This window comes from Macaca thibetana, chromosome 17 (genome assembly GCF_024542745.1).
Source record: "Macaca thibetana thibetana isolate TM-01 chromosome 17, ASM2454274v1, whole genome shotgun sequence".
Classification (NCBI taxonomy): Eukaryota; Metazoa; Chordata; class Mammalia; order Primates; family Cercopithecidae; genus Macaca; species Macaca thibetana.
In genome coordinates, this window is record NC_065594.1 from 18,430,435 (window position 1) to 18,443,687 (window position 13,253).

At 32.2% G+C, this 13,253-nt stretch overlaps 1 protein-coding gene across 4 annotated transcripts in view; it reads left to right on the forward strand.

Moving 5' to 3' along the window:
- Positions 1 to 13,253, forward strand: part of COG6 (component of oligomeric golgi complex 6) — a 101,422-nt gene that overhangs the window by 15,194 nt on the left and 72,975 nt on the right. For all 4 annotated transcript variants that reach the window (XM_050766117.1, XM_050766122.1, XM_050766118.1 and 1 more), the window contains exons 5-8: positions 8,197 to 8,308; positions 10,243 to 10,325; positions 10,684 to 10,754; positions 12,902 to 12,995. In XM_050766117.1, coding sequence (XP_050622074.1) covers positions 8,197 to 8,308; positions 10,243 to 10,325; positions 10,684 to 10,754; positions 12,902 to 12,995 — 360 coding nt within the window. The remainder of the gene's footprint in view (positions 1 to 8,196; positions 8,309 to 10,242; positions 10,326 to 10,683; positions 10,755 to 12,901; positions 12,996 to 13,253) is intronic.

Genomic DNA, 13,253 nt, shown 5'->3' on the forward strand with positions numbered 1-13,253 from the left:
CAGATGTATTATTTACTTTCTCAGCCTTTCCCTTTATTTCTTACTATTTTGGTTTTTAACAGTTTTATTTTAATTGCATTGTAAACTACTTTAACTCAGGTTTTGAAATTGGTGGCATAAAAATATAAAACTTTTTCTTGCATAAATGGTTTTATATTGCATGTAAAAATATACTGCAGAAGCATATATGACACATTTTCTTTCATTACCTAATAAAAGGTTAGGGGAAAGCAGGGGAGCATCACACCTCTTTTCTTCTTTCTTCCTATCTCACTTGTACATAGCAGCAACTATCCAAAAGAAAATATTGCCAGTGACATGCAGGGGCCTGACTCAGATAAACTGTAACAACTTTATTTCAGTCACACATATTGGACTGGAAATGAAAATTTGGGGGTAAGGCACAGTATGACTTATCTGTTTCTCATGATTATGAGGATCATACTCTAAGGGAAATAGTATGAGGAAAAATTTGGAAATAATCTTTGGTTTATGTATTTTAAAAATTAGGTTTGGAGATGGTATGGATTTTTTTTAATGAAAATTTTGTCTGATCAAATTTTCCCCACCAGTAAAAAGAACTTTTTCTCCCTAACATTTTTCTCCACCAATACAAAAGAGGTTTTGTTTTTTTCCTTCCTTTTTTTTGTGGTCACACTTCATTTAAAGGGGCTATTGCTTTTTTATTTCCTGATTTAACTGCGTTTATCAACCAGGTAGACTTTTTCTGCATTCTCATTCGTTCTACCTGGAATTCCATTTCCCAAAATTCATTTGTTGAAAACTCGTTTGTCCCTTAAGGTTCCCTGTTGTTTATGCCCATCATATATTTCAAAATATTTTACAAAACTTAAGAATTACAGGCTATCGTGTGTGTCACACATGCATGTACATGTTCCTTGAGAATGTATATATGTAAGTACATATATATGTTTCAAAGAAAGTCTTGCTTTCTTTAACAAATACTTCAGCTTATAGGAAATTATATTCCACCTTTGTGCTTTACAGTTTTATTATCTATTTTCCATGTTCAGCCAGGAACCTTTACTCAGTCACCAGAAAAAAAAAGTAATTAGTTCCTTCTTTGTACTCCCACAACACATTATTCTTCTAGCACTTATTTTCTGCCCTATAATTTCTGAAAAATTGCTGGACATTGTGGTCTTTGACTATTTTAACTAGATAGCAAAGGCAGTGTATTAATGCTCTTTGCACCCACTCCTTTCTATACAGAAAACTTATCAACTGAATATATCTACACGGTTACTTTAACATTTTAAATAGTTATTGCTGACATTGCCTGTTAATATTTGACACTCTTACTTTATAAGAGTAATAGCAATTGTGCATATACTTAACTAAATGTTATTAAGGAGTGGAAAGTATCAAGCTGAAAGAATGTATTAGATGCCTTTTAAGCTGTATTTTGTACAGTTATAATCATGTAATTGTAATTCAAAAGGTAGAGCCTTTGTATTGTAAAAACATCTTTGTTGAGATATAATTCACATATCATAAAATTAAAGTATATAGTTTATTGGTTTTTAGTATATTCAAAGCATTGTGCAACCATCATTATGATCTGAGTTACAACATTTTCACCATCCCAGAAAGAAAACTCGTGACCATTAGTAGTCATCCAGCCTTAGTGAACCATTAATACACTTTCTGCCGCTCTAGATTTGCCTATTCTGAATCTTTCATGCAAATAAGATCACACAATATGCGGCCCTTTTGGCTAGCTTTTTCCACATAGCATAAATACTTTTAAGATTCATCCATGTTACTTTAACTTTTTTGTGGCTGAATAGTATTCCATTGTACGGCTATACCACATTTTGTTCACCTGCTCACTAGTTGATAGACATTTGGGTTGTTTCCACTATTTGGCTGTTGCAAATAATGCTGGCTATAAATATTTGTTTACAAGTTTTTGTGTGGGCATATGTGTTTTATTCCTCCTAGGTATATATTTAGAGGTAGCATTGCTGAGTCATGTATGGTAACTCTTTGTTTAACTGTTTGAGGAACTGCCACACTCTTTCTAAAGAAGCTGCACAGTTTTGCATTTCCAAAAGCAACATATGAGGATTCCAGTTTCTGCATATCTTTGTTTTTAATCTGTCATTTTGATGATAGCCATGCTACTGGGTGTGAAGTACTGCTCATTGTGGTTTAGATTTGCTTTTTCCTAATGACTAATGATGTCAAGCATCTTTTTATTGCTTATTGGTATTTGCATATTTTCTTTGGAGAAATGTCTATTTACGTCCTTTACCCATTTTTTGTTTAGGTTATTTGTGTTTTTATTTATTGGTTGTAAAAGTTCTTTATATATTCTGGATATAGGTTTTTTAGCAGATACATTATTTTCTCCCATTCTGTGAGTTATCTTCACTTTTGTGATATCATTTATAGCACAAACATTTTAAATTTTGATGTAACTCAGTTTTATCTTTTTTGTCATTTGTGCTTTATTTTTCAATATATTTTTGTATTGAAGTTATTTTATCTATTTGTTTTAAAATACTAATAAAAATTTAGAAATTTATCAGGTTTTAAAATCATGGCGTGATACTGGCAATGCTGACAAGTGAACAACCTCATTACAGGATTTTATCTCTATTGAGTTTTAACCAGTCTTTCAAAAATGTTTAACTTTCAGTTTGATACTTTATAGAAACTTAAAGTGGAAAGTTTCTTCTTTTTTTATATTTTAGGACCAAGAAAAATATTGTAGAAATACTTTTCCTTAAGGATTGTAATTGATAACCAGATTCTTTAAGATCCTGTCAAACAGGTTATTTCACTTATCTTTCCATCATATGAATTAGGTAAAAGGAATCTCTTAAGTGTAAAAAACTGCCTTTTCTTTCTTAAATTTTTTTGACATAATGTTAATATAAATCTATTGTATACAATTTAAGGAAAATTAAAATCAGATATAACTCTACCACTCAGACAAAACCACAATTAATGTTTTGGCATATTTCCTTCCAGAGTGAGTAGGTGTGTGTGTTGTTAATATTTTACTTTTTTCAGTTAATATTTTATGTCCATTTTCCTACGGTTTTTTATTTCAAGAGGATCATTTTTGGAAGTGTCCTGAAATACAATGCCTAAAGTTTTCTTGAAAAGGGTTATAACAATTTCTACTTCCATTGTGTGTCTATTTTATTACATCCTTATGAGCGTTAGGTATCATCATTAAAAACTTCGCCAATATAGATGAAAAATATTATCACACCACTTTATTTTTATTTTTATTTTTAATTTTTTTATTATACTTTAAGTTCTAGGGTACGTGTGCACAACGTGCAGGTTTGTTACATATGTATACATGTGCCATGTTGGTGTGCTGCACCCATTAACTTGTCATTTACATTGGGTATATCTCCTAATGCTATCCCTCCCCCCACCCCACGACAGGCCCCGGTATCATTTTAATTTAATTTTTCATTTAATTTAATCATTTTAATTTACATATCATTGAATAGTGATGAATCGACATGTTTCTCATTTTGTTTTGCCATTTATATTTCTTTACTTTTTTTTGTTTTGGTTTATATCTTATGTCCCTTTAAAAAATTATTTTGAAATTATTTGGTGTAGGTGAACCTAGAGGTAGAATTAAGATACGACACAGATAAGTTTTCAAGAAAAAGAAAAGTACCACAAAATTCATAAATCATGTTCTGGGATGATTTGAAGGAACATGAAGATTAAGTAGTCTGTTTATTTTAAATACTTAGGCGATGTATGACTGGACATACTGAAAATTGATGTATGTGTTCCCAACCTTGTCTATGGTTTTGCTTTGTGTGGTTTCCATTACTTATGGTCAACTGCAGTCTGAAAGTAATAAATGGAAAATTTCAGAAATAAGCAATTTATAAGCTTTAAATTGTGTACCATTTTGAGCAGCATGAGGAAATCTCAAGTGGTTGGCTCCCACTTTGGTGGGACTTGAATCATCCCTTTTTCTAGTGTGTGATGCTATATACGCCACCACTCAGTAGTCACTTAGTAGCTGTCTCAGTTATCAGATTGAAAAACAGTATGTGTAGGGTTTGGTACCATCAGCAGTTTCAGGCATCCACTGGAGGGTCTTGGACTGTATCCCCCGAGGATAAGGGGGGACTATTGTGGCTCTTAAAAATAAGTGGGGATTCCTATACATACTTTCTTGCAAATTTTATATCTGTAAAATGCCTTATGGATCATTTTATGTTAGTACATATAGATCTACCTCAGTTTTGTCTATTATGTATTTTTCTGTAGTATGTATTTCACATATTATTATTTAACTTATTTATGCAATATACAGTGATTGTATAAACATAATCTTAAATACTCTGGAAGTTATACTTTATATGTTTTATGTTAATATTTATCTCATATACTTTTTACTTAGACATTAAAAGCCCTCAAAAAGTTCCATATGTTGATGTAAAGTAAGGACAAGGTCTGTGTCATAAGTGCCTTTTGTCACACTGTTCTCTGGCATAGGCCTTATACATTGTAAGTCTCCAATAATGTTATTTGAATGAGTGAATATTCCCAAACCGAATCACTGGACCATTGAACAATAACTTCCTGTCAGAATGGCTGTGAAAATTTACCTGGAAAGAATACATGTGGTAAAACTAGAGTAATATGATAATAAAAAATGCATTAGAATTTATTCTGTCACTACTATTAAAGTTGCCATCTTGATATATCAAACTCTTGTTTTAGTATTGTGCCCATTATAAAAATATTTTTGCACCGTCTCTTTTGTAGCTATATTAAGAGCCTATGTTTCAGTCTTTATCTCGTGATTGATTTTTAAATCCAGTCAGCCACATTATTTGGAATGAATTGTAATGATTAAGGGGTATGATCAAGGTGGGTAACACTTGTTTTGATTACAACAAAATGAAACTATAAACTAAAGAGACAAATTTTTCTTTGTGCCTAATAAATTGATTCTAAAGATAGATCCAAAAAAGCTCCCCAAAACATTTTATTTCACATGGTTAATTTGCATAGTCCCTAGGAATTTGATAAAATTTTATAATTACTTTAAATTCTTTATGATAATGACTGGAACTTTGAAAAGTATAAAACAAAACCTGTTAAGGGTAACTCTTTAAGCTTTTTAAAATTCATTTTTAATTTATAATTGACATAATGATTATATATATTTATGGGGTACAATGTAATGTTTCAAGGTAATTACCATATCTATCACTTTAAACATTTATCATTTCATTTATCAAATAAGTGATAAAAAACATTTATCATTTATTTATGACAATATTCAAAATGTTCACTATCTTGAAATACCACTGCATTATTTACTGTAGTCACCCTAGTTTGTAATAAAACAGTAGAACTTACTCTTCCTTACTGTAACTTTGTACTTGTTGACCAATCTCTTCCTCTCCCCCTCTCCCCACTATCTTCCCCAACCTCTGGTAACCATCATTGTACTCTCTATGAAGTCAACTTTTTTAGGTTCCACATATGATATGAGGAAGATCAAGTGATGTTTGTCTTTCTGTGCCTGGCTTACTTCACTTAACATGATGTCCTCTAGATTCATCCATGTTTTCACAGATGACAGGATTTCATTTTGTTTTATGGCAGAATAGTATTCAATTGTATGTGTACACACACATGCATTTTCTTATCCATTCTTCTGAACATGGGCATTTAGGTTGATTTCATATCTTGGCTATTGTGAATAGCACTGCAGTAACATGGAAGTGCAGATGTTTCTTCGACATACTGATATTATTCCCTTGCATATATACCCAATAATGGTATTGCTGGATCACATGATAGGTTTTAGTTTTTTGAGGAACCCCACACTGTTTTCCGTAATGGCTGTACTGATTTATATTCCCACCAACAGTGTATAAGATTTCTTTTTTTCTCTACATTTTTGCCAGCATTTGTTGTTTTTTGTCTTTCTGGTAATAGCCTTTCTAATTGAGGAGAGGTGATACTGTGGTTTTGATTTGCATTTCCCTGGTGATTAGTGATGTTGAGATTTTTTTCATATAACTATTGCCAATTGTGTATCTTCTTTTGAGAATGTTTATTTAGGTCTTTTGCCCATTTTTAAATCAGATTTTTTTGTTGTTATTGAGATGTTTGAGTTTCTTATATATTCTAGATAGTAGCTTCTTGCCAGATGCATAGTTTGCAAGTACTTCCCATTCTGTAGGTTGTTTCATATATTTAAAATCCTAAAGACTCCACCAAAAAATGGTAGAATTGTGTAAATATTAAATGAATTTAGTAAAGTTGCAGAAGACATTATTGACATACAAAAATCAGTAGTGTTTTCATACATGAACAGCAGATTATCTGAAAAAGAAATGAAGAAAGCAATTCCATTTATAATAACTACAAAAAATGATAAAATACCTAGGAATAAACTTAGGGGGTGAAAGATCTCTACCATGAAAATTATAAGACAGTGATGAAAGAAATTGAAAAGGACACAAATAAATGGGCAGATAATCCTGTGTCCATGAATTAGAAGAATTAATGTTGTTAAAATGTCCATAGTACCCTAATCAATCTACAGATTCTATGCAATTACTTTTAAAATATTAGTGACATTCTTCACAGAAATAGAAAAAAATCTTAAAATTCATATGGAAATGCAAAACAACCTGGATAGTCAAAGCAAAAAGAAGAAAGCTGGAGGCATTATATAGTACCTGACTTCAAAATATACTACAAAACAGCATGGTTCTGGTGTCAAAACACATAGACCAATGGAACAGACTAGAGAACCCGGAAATAAATTCATGCATTTACAGCCAACTGATTTTCAACAAAGGCACCAAAAACACACATTGGGTAAAAGACAGTGTCTTTAGTAAGTGGTGTTGGAAAAACTAGGTAGCTACACACAGAAGAATGAAACTAGACCCTTATCTCTCACCATATATAAAAACAAACTCTAAATGGATTAAAGAGTAAATTATATGACCCCAAATTATATAACTACCAGAAAAAAAAAAAAGTAGGAGAATTGTTTCATGAAATTGGACTGGGCAAGGATTTTTTGAATAAGACTTCAAAAGCACAGGCAACAAAGCAACCAAGCAAAAATAAAATAAATATTAAGATAACGTTCAGGCATCAGTAATAAGATGATTAAGAACATGACATTTAAATCTGTGTAGACTCAATTAGGTGATTTCTCATTTGAAATAAACAGATCTTTGCTGCCACCTGGAGGATTTTTCCTTGTAAGTTTCTTTATTCAGTAGGAGCATTAGCAATCAACTTTGAATTTAAAACCTCCCACCTCAAAGGTGCAAATAAAACAGAGATGGCAGATGCATTGTATCATCTATACAAATAGTGTTTATCTTTGTTCATTTTTATTTGAAATTTGTTTAATTGTGGAATATTACTATTCTCTGAATATTGCTAGTGAAATACTTTTATAACTTTATGTATGTATTTTCAGTTCTGAGATACAGAAACCAGGAATGTTGAGTTTCTGTTCAAGTAATTTGTGTTCCTAACTTGCCTGTGGGTATTGATTCTACTCAGTCCCATAGGTCCTTGAGTGTGCCTTTTTCTGTCAGCTAGTTTAGATAGGTTGCATTCAGATAATATAATTTAAAAGGTTGTTTTTATTACTATATTTTGTAGAAAAAGTGGGGAAGAGAAAAGTGGATAAGTGACTAGCAATTTATGGAGAATTAATAAAGGAGTTCTTATCTTCTCTAACATAAAATAAACTAATAAATTTGATTTTTGATATGTACTTCATGTGAAAACGTAAAAGGCTCGGAATTGTTTTAGTGACTGAAGAGAAATTGGTTGAAAACAGGTACGTATTTCTCCCTTATAAAAGCAATCTAGCAAACTGCAAGGTGAACTATTTAAGTACCTGTAAGTGGCTGCAAATTTGTAATGCAGGGACCATGCATGGACTTATTTTTTCTTTTGCATAATGATCAACTCCATTTATTGTGTGCAAGTATCTGAAATAGAATAATATTAGCTAATTTTATCACCTACATGTCTGATAAAATTATATTTGAGGCAGAAACAAGACTTTTTGAAAAGGTTGAGAATTTTTCATCTTTGTTTTAAAAAGTTGTCTGAGATATAATCTGTTTTAAAGCTATGCAACTGAATAAGATGCTTGACTTTTATTGCTTGTTTTGAAAATTACAGCCAAAAATTAGAGATAAGAGCACAAGTCGCAGATGCCTTCTTATCCAAGTTCCAACTGACTTCTGATGAAATGAGTCTTCTCCGAGGTACAAGAGAAGGACCCATTACTGAGGTATCCTGACTTTTTAATCATTTAAAGTTTAGTAGTTACAGATATTAGAGAGAAACTGCATTTTTGAAGCTTTATTTTCCCATTTTAAAAAGTTTCATCTGAGAATATTTTTATGTTTGGAAATTTAAGATGTGTATTTTAATTATATTTTTCAAAGTAATACATGTACTTTTTAAAAAGTCAGAGTCAATAAAGCTTATAGAAAGAAAATCTATGTCACCTATTTTACTCTTCCCCACCTTTAGGTCTTTTGCCAACCATTTTCAATGTTATTAATTGTTTCTTTTGTAAATTCTATATTCCAGATCTATAGCTAAAAAGAATATGCTTTGATTATCTATGTTAACTGTTTTCTATTGATTCTCTATTGTGAAATGTGAGGATTTAGCCTTTTACCCACTCTGTCTCCTCCCCCAACACAGATAGTACACACATATGTTCTCTTTATCTCCTTCATACATCATAGTACAGTTAGACCACATTTTCTATTTTCTTTTTCTTTTTCTTTGAGATAGGGTCTCGCTCTGTCACCCAGCCTAGAGTGCAGTAGCACGAACACAGCTCATTGCAGCCTCAACCTCCCAGGCTCAAGTGATCCTCCCACCTCAGCCTCCCAGGTAGCTAGGATGACAGGCATGCACCACCACTCCTGGCTGATGTTTTTAATTTTAATTTTTAGTAGAGATAGGGCCCACTGTGTTGCCCAGCCTGGTCTTAAACTCCTTAACTCAAGCGATCTGCCTACCTTGTCCTTCCAAAGTTCTGGGACTACAGGTCTGAGCTGTAGTATCTACCACACATTTTTTATTTTCATTACAGTGACATTACAGTAATTGAATGTTCTTTCTTTTATAACTTTGTGTCTTTCCTTGGGTTAGAAATCGCTTATTTTTTCATCTAATTAATTTTTTAAGCTATTTCATTCTTTCCAAACTGGCTGAAGTATTATAAAACCTCTCGAAATGTTAAATAACAAGAAAAAGTTTCATTTCTTTTTTTTTTCTTGAAGACATTAATAATTTTTCCAAAAAGGAATCTTTTGGTCTTCTAGCTGGGAAGAACTGTAAACTTAAGCCTGTCGTCATCATTGTGGGCTCAGAGGGCAAGAAGGGCTCTTGAGGTGGGGAAGGGTTCTCACTGAGTGTCTCTGAGTAGGTATCACTTTTACTGGCTTGGCTAAAATGGAACTGGTCATTTGGGTGTAGAGAGGTAAATAGGTGAGATAATTAATAGAGATATTATGTATTAGTATGTACTGTCCTCATGTTTTGAGGAACTTTGTGCTTTTGAAATATTTGATATATCATTTTTTTCTCCCCTTGGTAGAAATTAGAAAAGGAAGATTATTATTAGTAGTATTTTAAGCTTTATTCATCAAAGAAAAATAACATATCCATTATTTTTCATGAGTGGAACACTATTTGTGGCACTCTGAAACCTAAGCCTCCAGTACATTTAAATATCAGTCAACAGTTTGGCATCTGTCACCTCCTATATATTTAACTTTGCATTCTACTCTTGGACGAGGGAGCAAGAATGAGTATACAACAGAGATATAAAACATCATCTTCAGCAATAAGAATGCCAGGCTTAAGTAATAAGATGTGTAATACACAGTATGTTTTTTTTTAATTTACTAATTTTTAGTTTTGCATTTCTCACTAGACTATGTACACTTCTTGAGGACAGGGATTTTTCTCTTTATAAATTTTGTATTCCTGGCAACTGTCAACACTATTTGGCACGTAGTAGGAAGATGTGAATAAATACCAGTTACATCATCTATGAAAACTTAGAGAAAGTTGAGATCAGTATAGGAAGTCTTCGTTAAAATAGGTGAAAGAGTTTGTTTGCCCTTGGCAATGACCTTTCAGTTTTAAATAATGTAATTTTGCCTGAAGCATGGACATAAAGTCACATTCTTAATTTTAAAGGAGTTTTTCAAGGCACTTGGAAGAGTAAAACAGATTCATAATGATGTCAAAGTTCTCTTGCGTACAAATCAACAAACGGCAGGGTGAGTAACTGCTCGTTGAACTAATTGCATTGCTGCTTATGTTTCCAAAATTTTAAAGATATTCTAGATTGTTTGTGAAACTATATAGCATTTTGTGAAATAGAAGTTTAATCTTTATTTATCTTTAGAGAATAGTGAAGTTATACCCTGACAGGTTTAGGCTAAAACAGCAGTTGATAAGTAAGTGATGGTTAAAATGTGACATTTACTTAATTGTAGAAAATTATTGAAAAATCATTCCATAAAATGATAAAAAGTTAATATGCTGTAACATGTAATATGCAAACAAAATAATTAGGTGCTTAGATGTAGCTGTTGACTAAGATTTAAATTATAATAAATCTTTAATTTTTTTTAGTTTAGAAATTATGGAACAGATGGCCTTACTTCAAGAAACGGCTTATGAAAGACTTTACCGATGGGCTCAAAGTAAGTGATTTATTTTATGTTGTCTACATTCATGAACATTTGTAGTTGTTTTTTAAAATTTTACTTGGTCTTTGATATATTTTGATTTTAGTAGTCAAAAAATTTTTTTAAATAAAAATAGTAATTGTATTTGATTTTTAAATTTTTACTTGGTCTTTGATGCATTTTGATCTAGTAATCAAAAATATTTTAAATATTTTAAAATATTTAAAAAACAGAAAAACAAACTTCACGTTTGAACACACTGTTTTTGTGTTTGTATCATGAGCACCTGCTATCGGCCAAGCAGTATGCTTGATTAAGTATGAGAATAAAAACATGAAGACAGTTTCTGCCCTAGATTATCTTAAAGCAGATTAGGTGTCTCTTGTTGTTTACATAACTGTAAAGTTGTAAGTGGTAAATTGATTTTCTGCTGTTGCTGTAGCAAATTATTACAAACTTAATGGCTTAAAACAACACATATTTATTGCCTTACTCCTCTGTAGGTCAGAAATCAGACGTGGTTCTCACTATGCTAATATCTGAATGTTGGTAGACCTGCTGCATTTGTTTCTGTATGCTCTAAGGGATAATCTGTTTCCTTGCTCATTCAGTTAGTTGGCAGAATTCAGTTCCTTGTGTTTGTAGGACTGAGGTCTGTGTTTCCTTGCTGGCTGTCACTGAGGGTTTTTCCCAGTTTCTAGAGGCTGCCCGCATTCTTTGGCTTGCGGCCCCTTCCTCCATCTTCAAGCCAGCCAGCAATGTCAGGTCAAGTCATTTTCTCATGTTGATTCTCTCCTGCCTCATCTTCCATCTCATATCTCTAACTTTTCTGCCAGCTACTTAGGTTGTGAGGCCTGTGTGATTACCTTGGACCCACTTGGGTAATCTGAGAAAATCTCTCCATTTTAAGGTCTACTACCTTAATTTCATTTACAAAGTCCCTTTTGCCACGTAAGGTAACATATTCAAAGATTCCAGGGATTAGGATGTGGACATCTTTGGAGGGCCATTATTTTGCCTACCAGGAATACTTTATTTGCTTTAGTTTTGTTTGAAAATGTTTCAATAGACATTTTGCAAATAGCCTATTAAAACCAGAGAAGATATTTAAAACAAGCAAGCATGGAACAGGAGCACATATGTTAATAGGTGTTACCAACCAGCTGTTGGAAGGGGTTGGAATTAAATTTAGTTAACCAGCTACTCCTGTACTATGCTCTGCAAATGGAATTCTCTGGTCTGGTTGGTTAAGTCTTTATCTCTAAAACCTGTTTGTTTTTCTACCTATCTCCTTTACATTGTTTGCTTCCATCTGGAGTGTTGTCTGCCTTTCTCTCGTTGCATCTCATTGTATTTTTTTCATATATGTCTTATCTCACTAGTTTTCTACTTTCTCAAAGTCACGGACATTGACTGAAATTTCTTTGTGTTTCCACAACATCTTACACAGTGGCTCCCAACTGTGGGCCTCTATCTTGTGGAGACTATGAAGACATTTTAAGATGTCTTCAATTCTCTGTGCATATTTTGTTTTCAGTCAGTGCATGCTAGAAAGTATACTGCCAGTGTGAAGTCCTTGTGTACCAAAGGTTGGGAATTTCTGAGAAGTTCTAAATTTGAATGTACTAGGCACTTGTGAGCATGTTATAGATAAAATTAGAACAATAAAGAAAAGTTGGTGTAGAGATTTTTAAGAGTTTAAAATTCAAACTCTTTTGAAATTATAATTGTATCACTATATATTGGTTAACCACATTAACAATTTTAGCGAATTGCTTAAAGATTGCTTCTCAGGGAAGGAACTGATAATATATTTTTAGTGCTCCTGCCTGCCTCCCTAATACTGTCATGTATATGGCAGTTATTAGGAAATACTTGTCCATTGGTTGGTTTTTTCAGAACTCTAGTTTTTTATAATAATAAAATACAGCTTTGGGGTATATCTGATAGCATATGTGGTCATTTAAAGTTATATAACTATTTAAGCTTAACTTTTTAGTTTGGTTGACAGTATAAATTAGTTTTTGATTGGTATATCTAGGTTTTTCTGAGGAATTTTTTTATGGAGTGTTTGCCATAGAATTTAGACTCCTGGAATGCAACAGACATAATAAACATCTAAGCTGAATTTAACAAAAGTTATAATGTTAATTATATTTCAGGTGAATGCAGAACATTGACACAAGAATCATGTGACATATCTCCAGTATTGACACAGGCAATGGAAGCCCTGCAGGACAGACCTGTCTTATATAAGTTGGTGACTTTTTCTTAATTAAAAAAGAATGCCTACTTTTCTTTTGATAATTTACTTTATATATCAGTATTAATCAAAAGCATATATAATAGTTTGAGTAATATTTGTAATAATTTACAACAATACTATTCACCTTAACTTGAATTTGTTTCACGGGATATCAGCTTATTTGAATTTTACATACTATAGAATACAATATGGAAAGAGAAACCAAAGTGTCTCTGTATCTAGACTACCTCTTATTTATATAGAGGTTC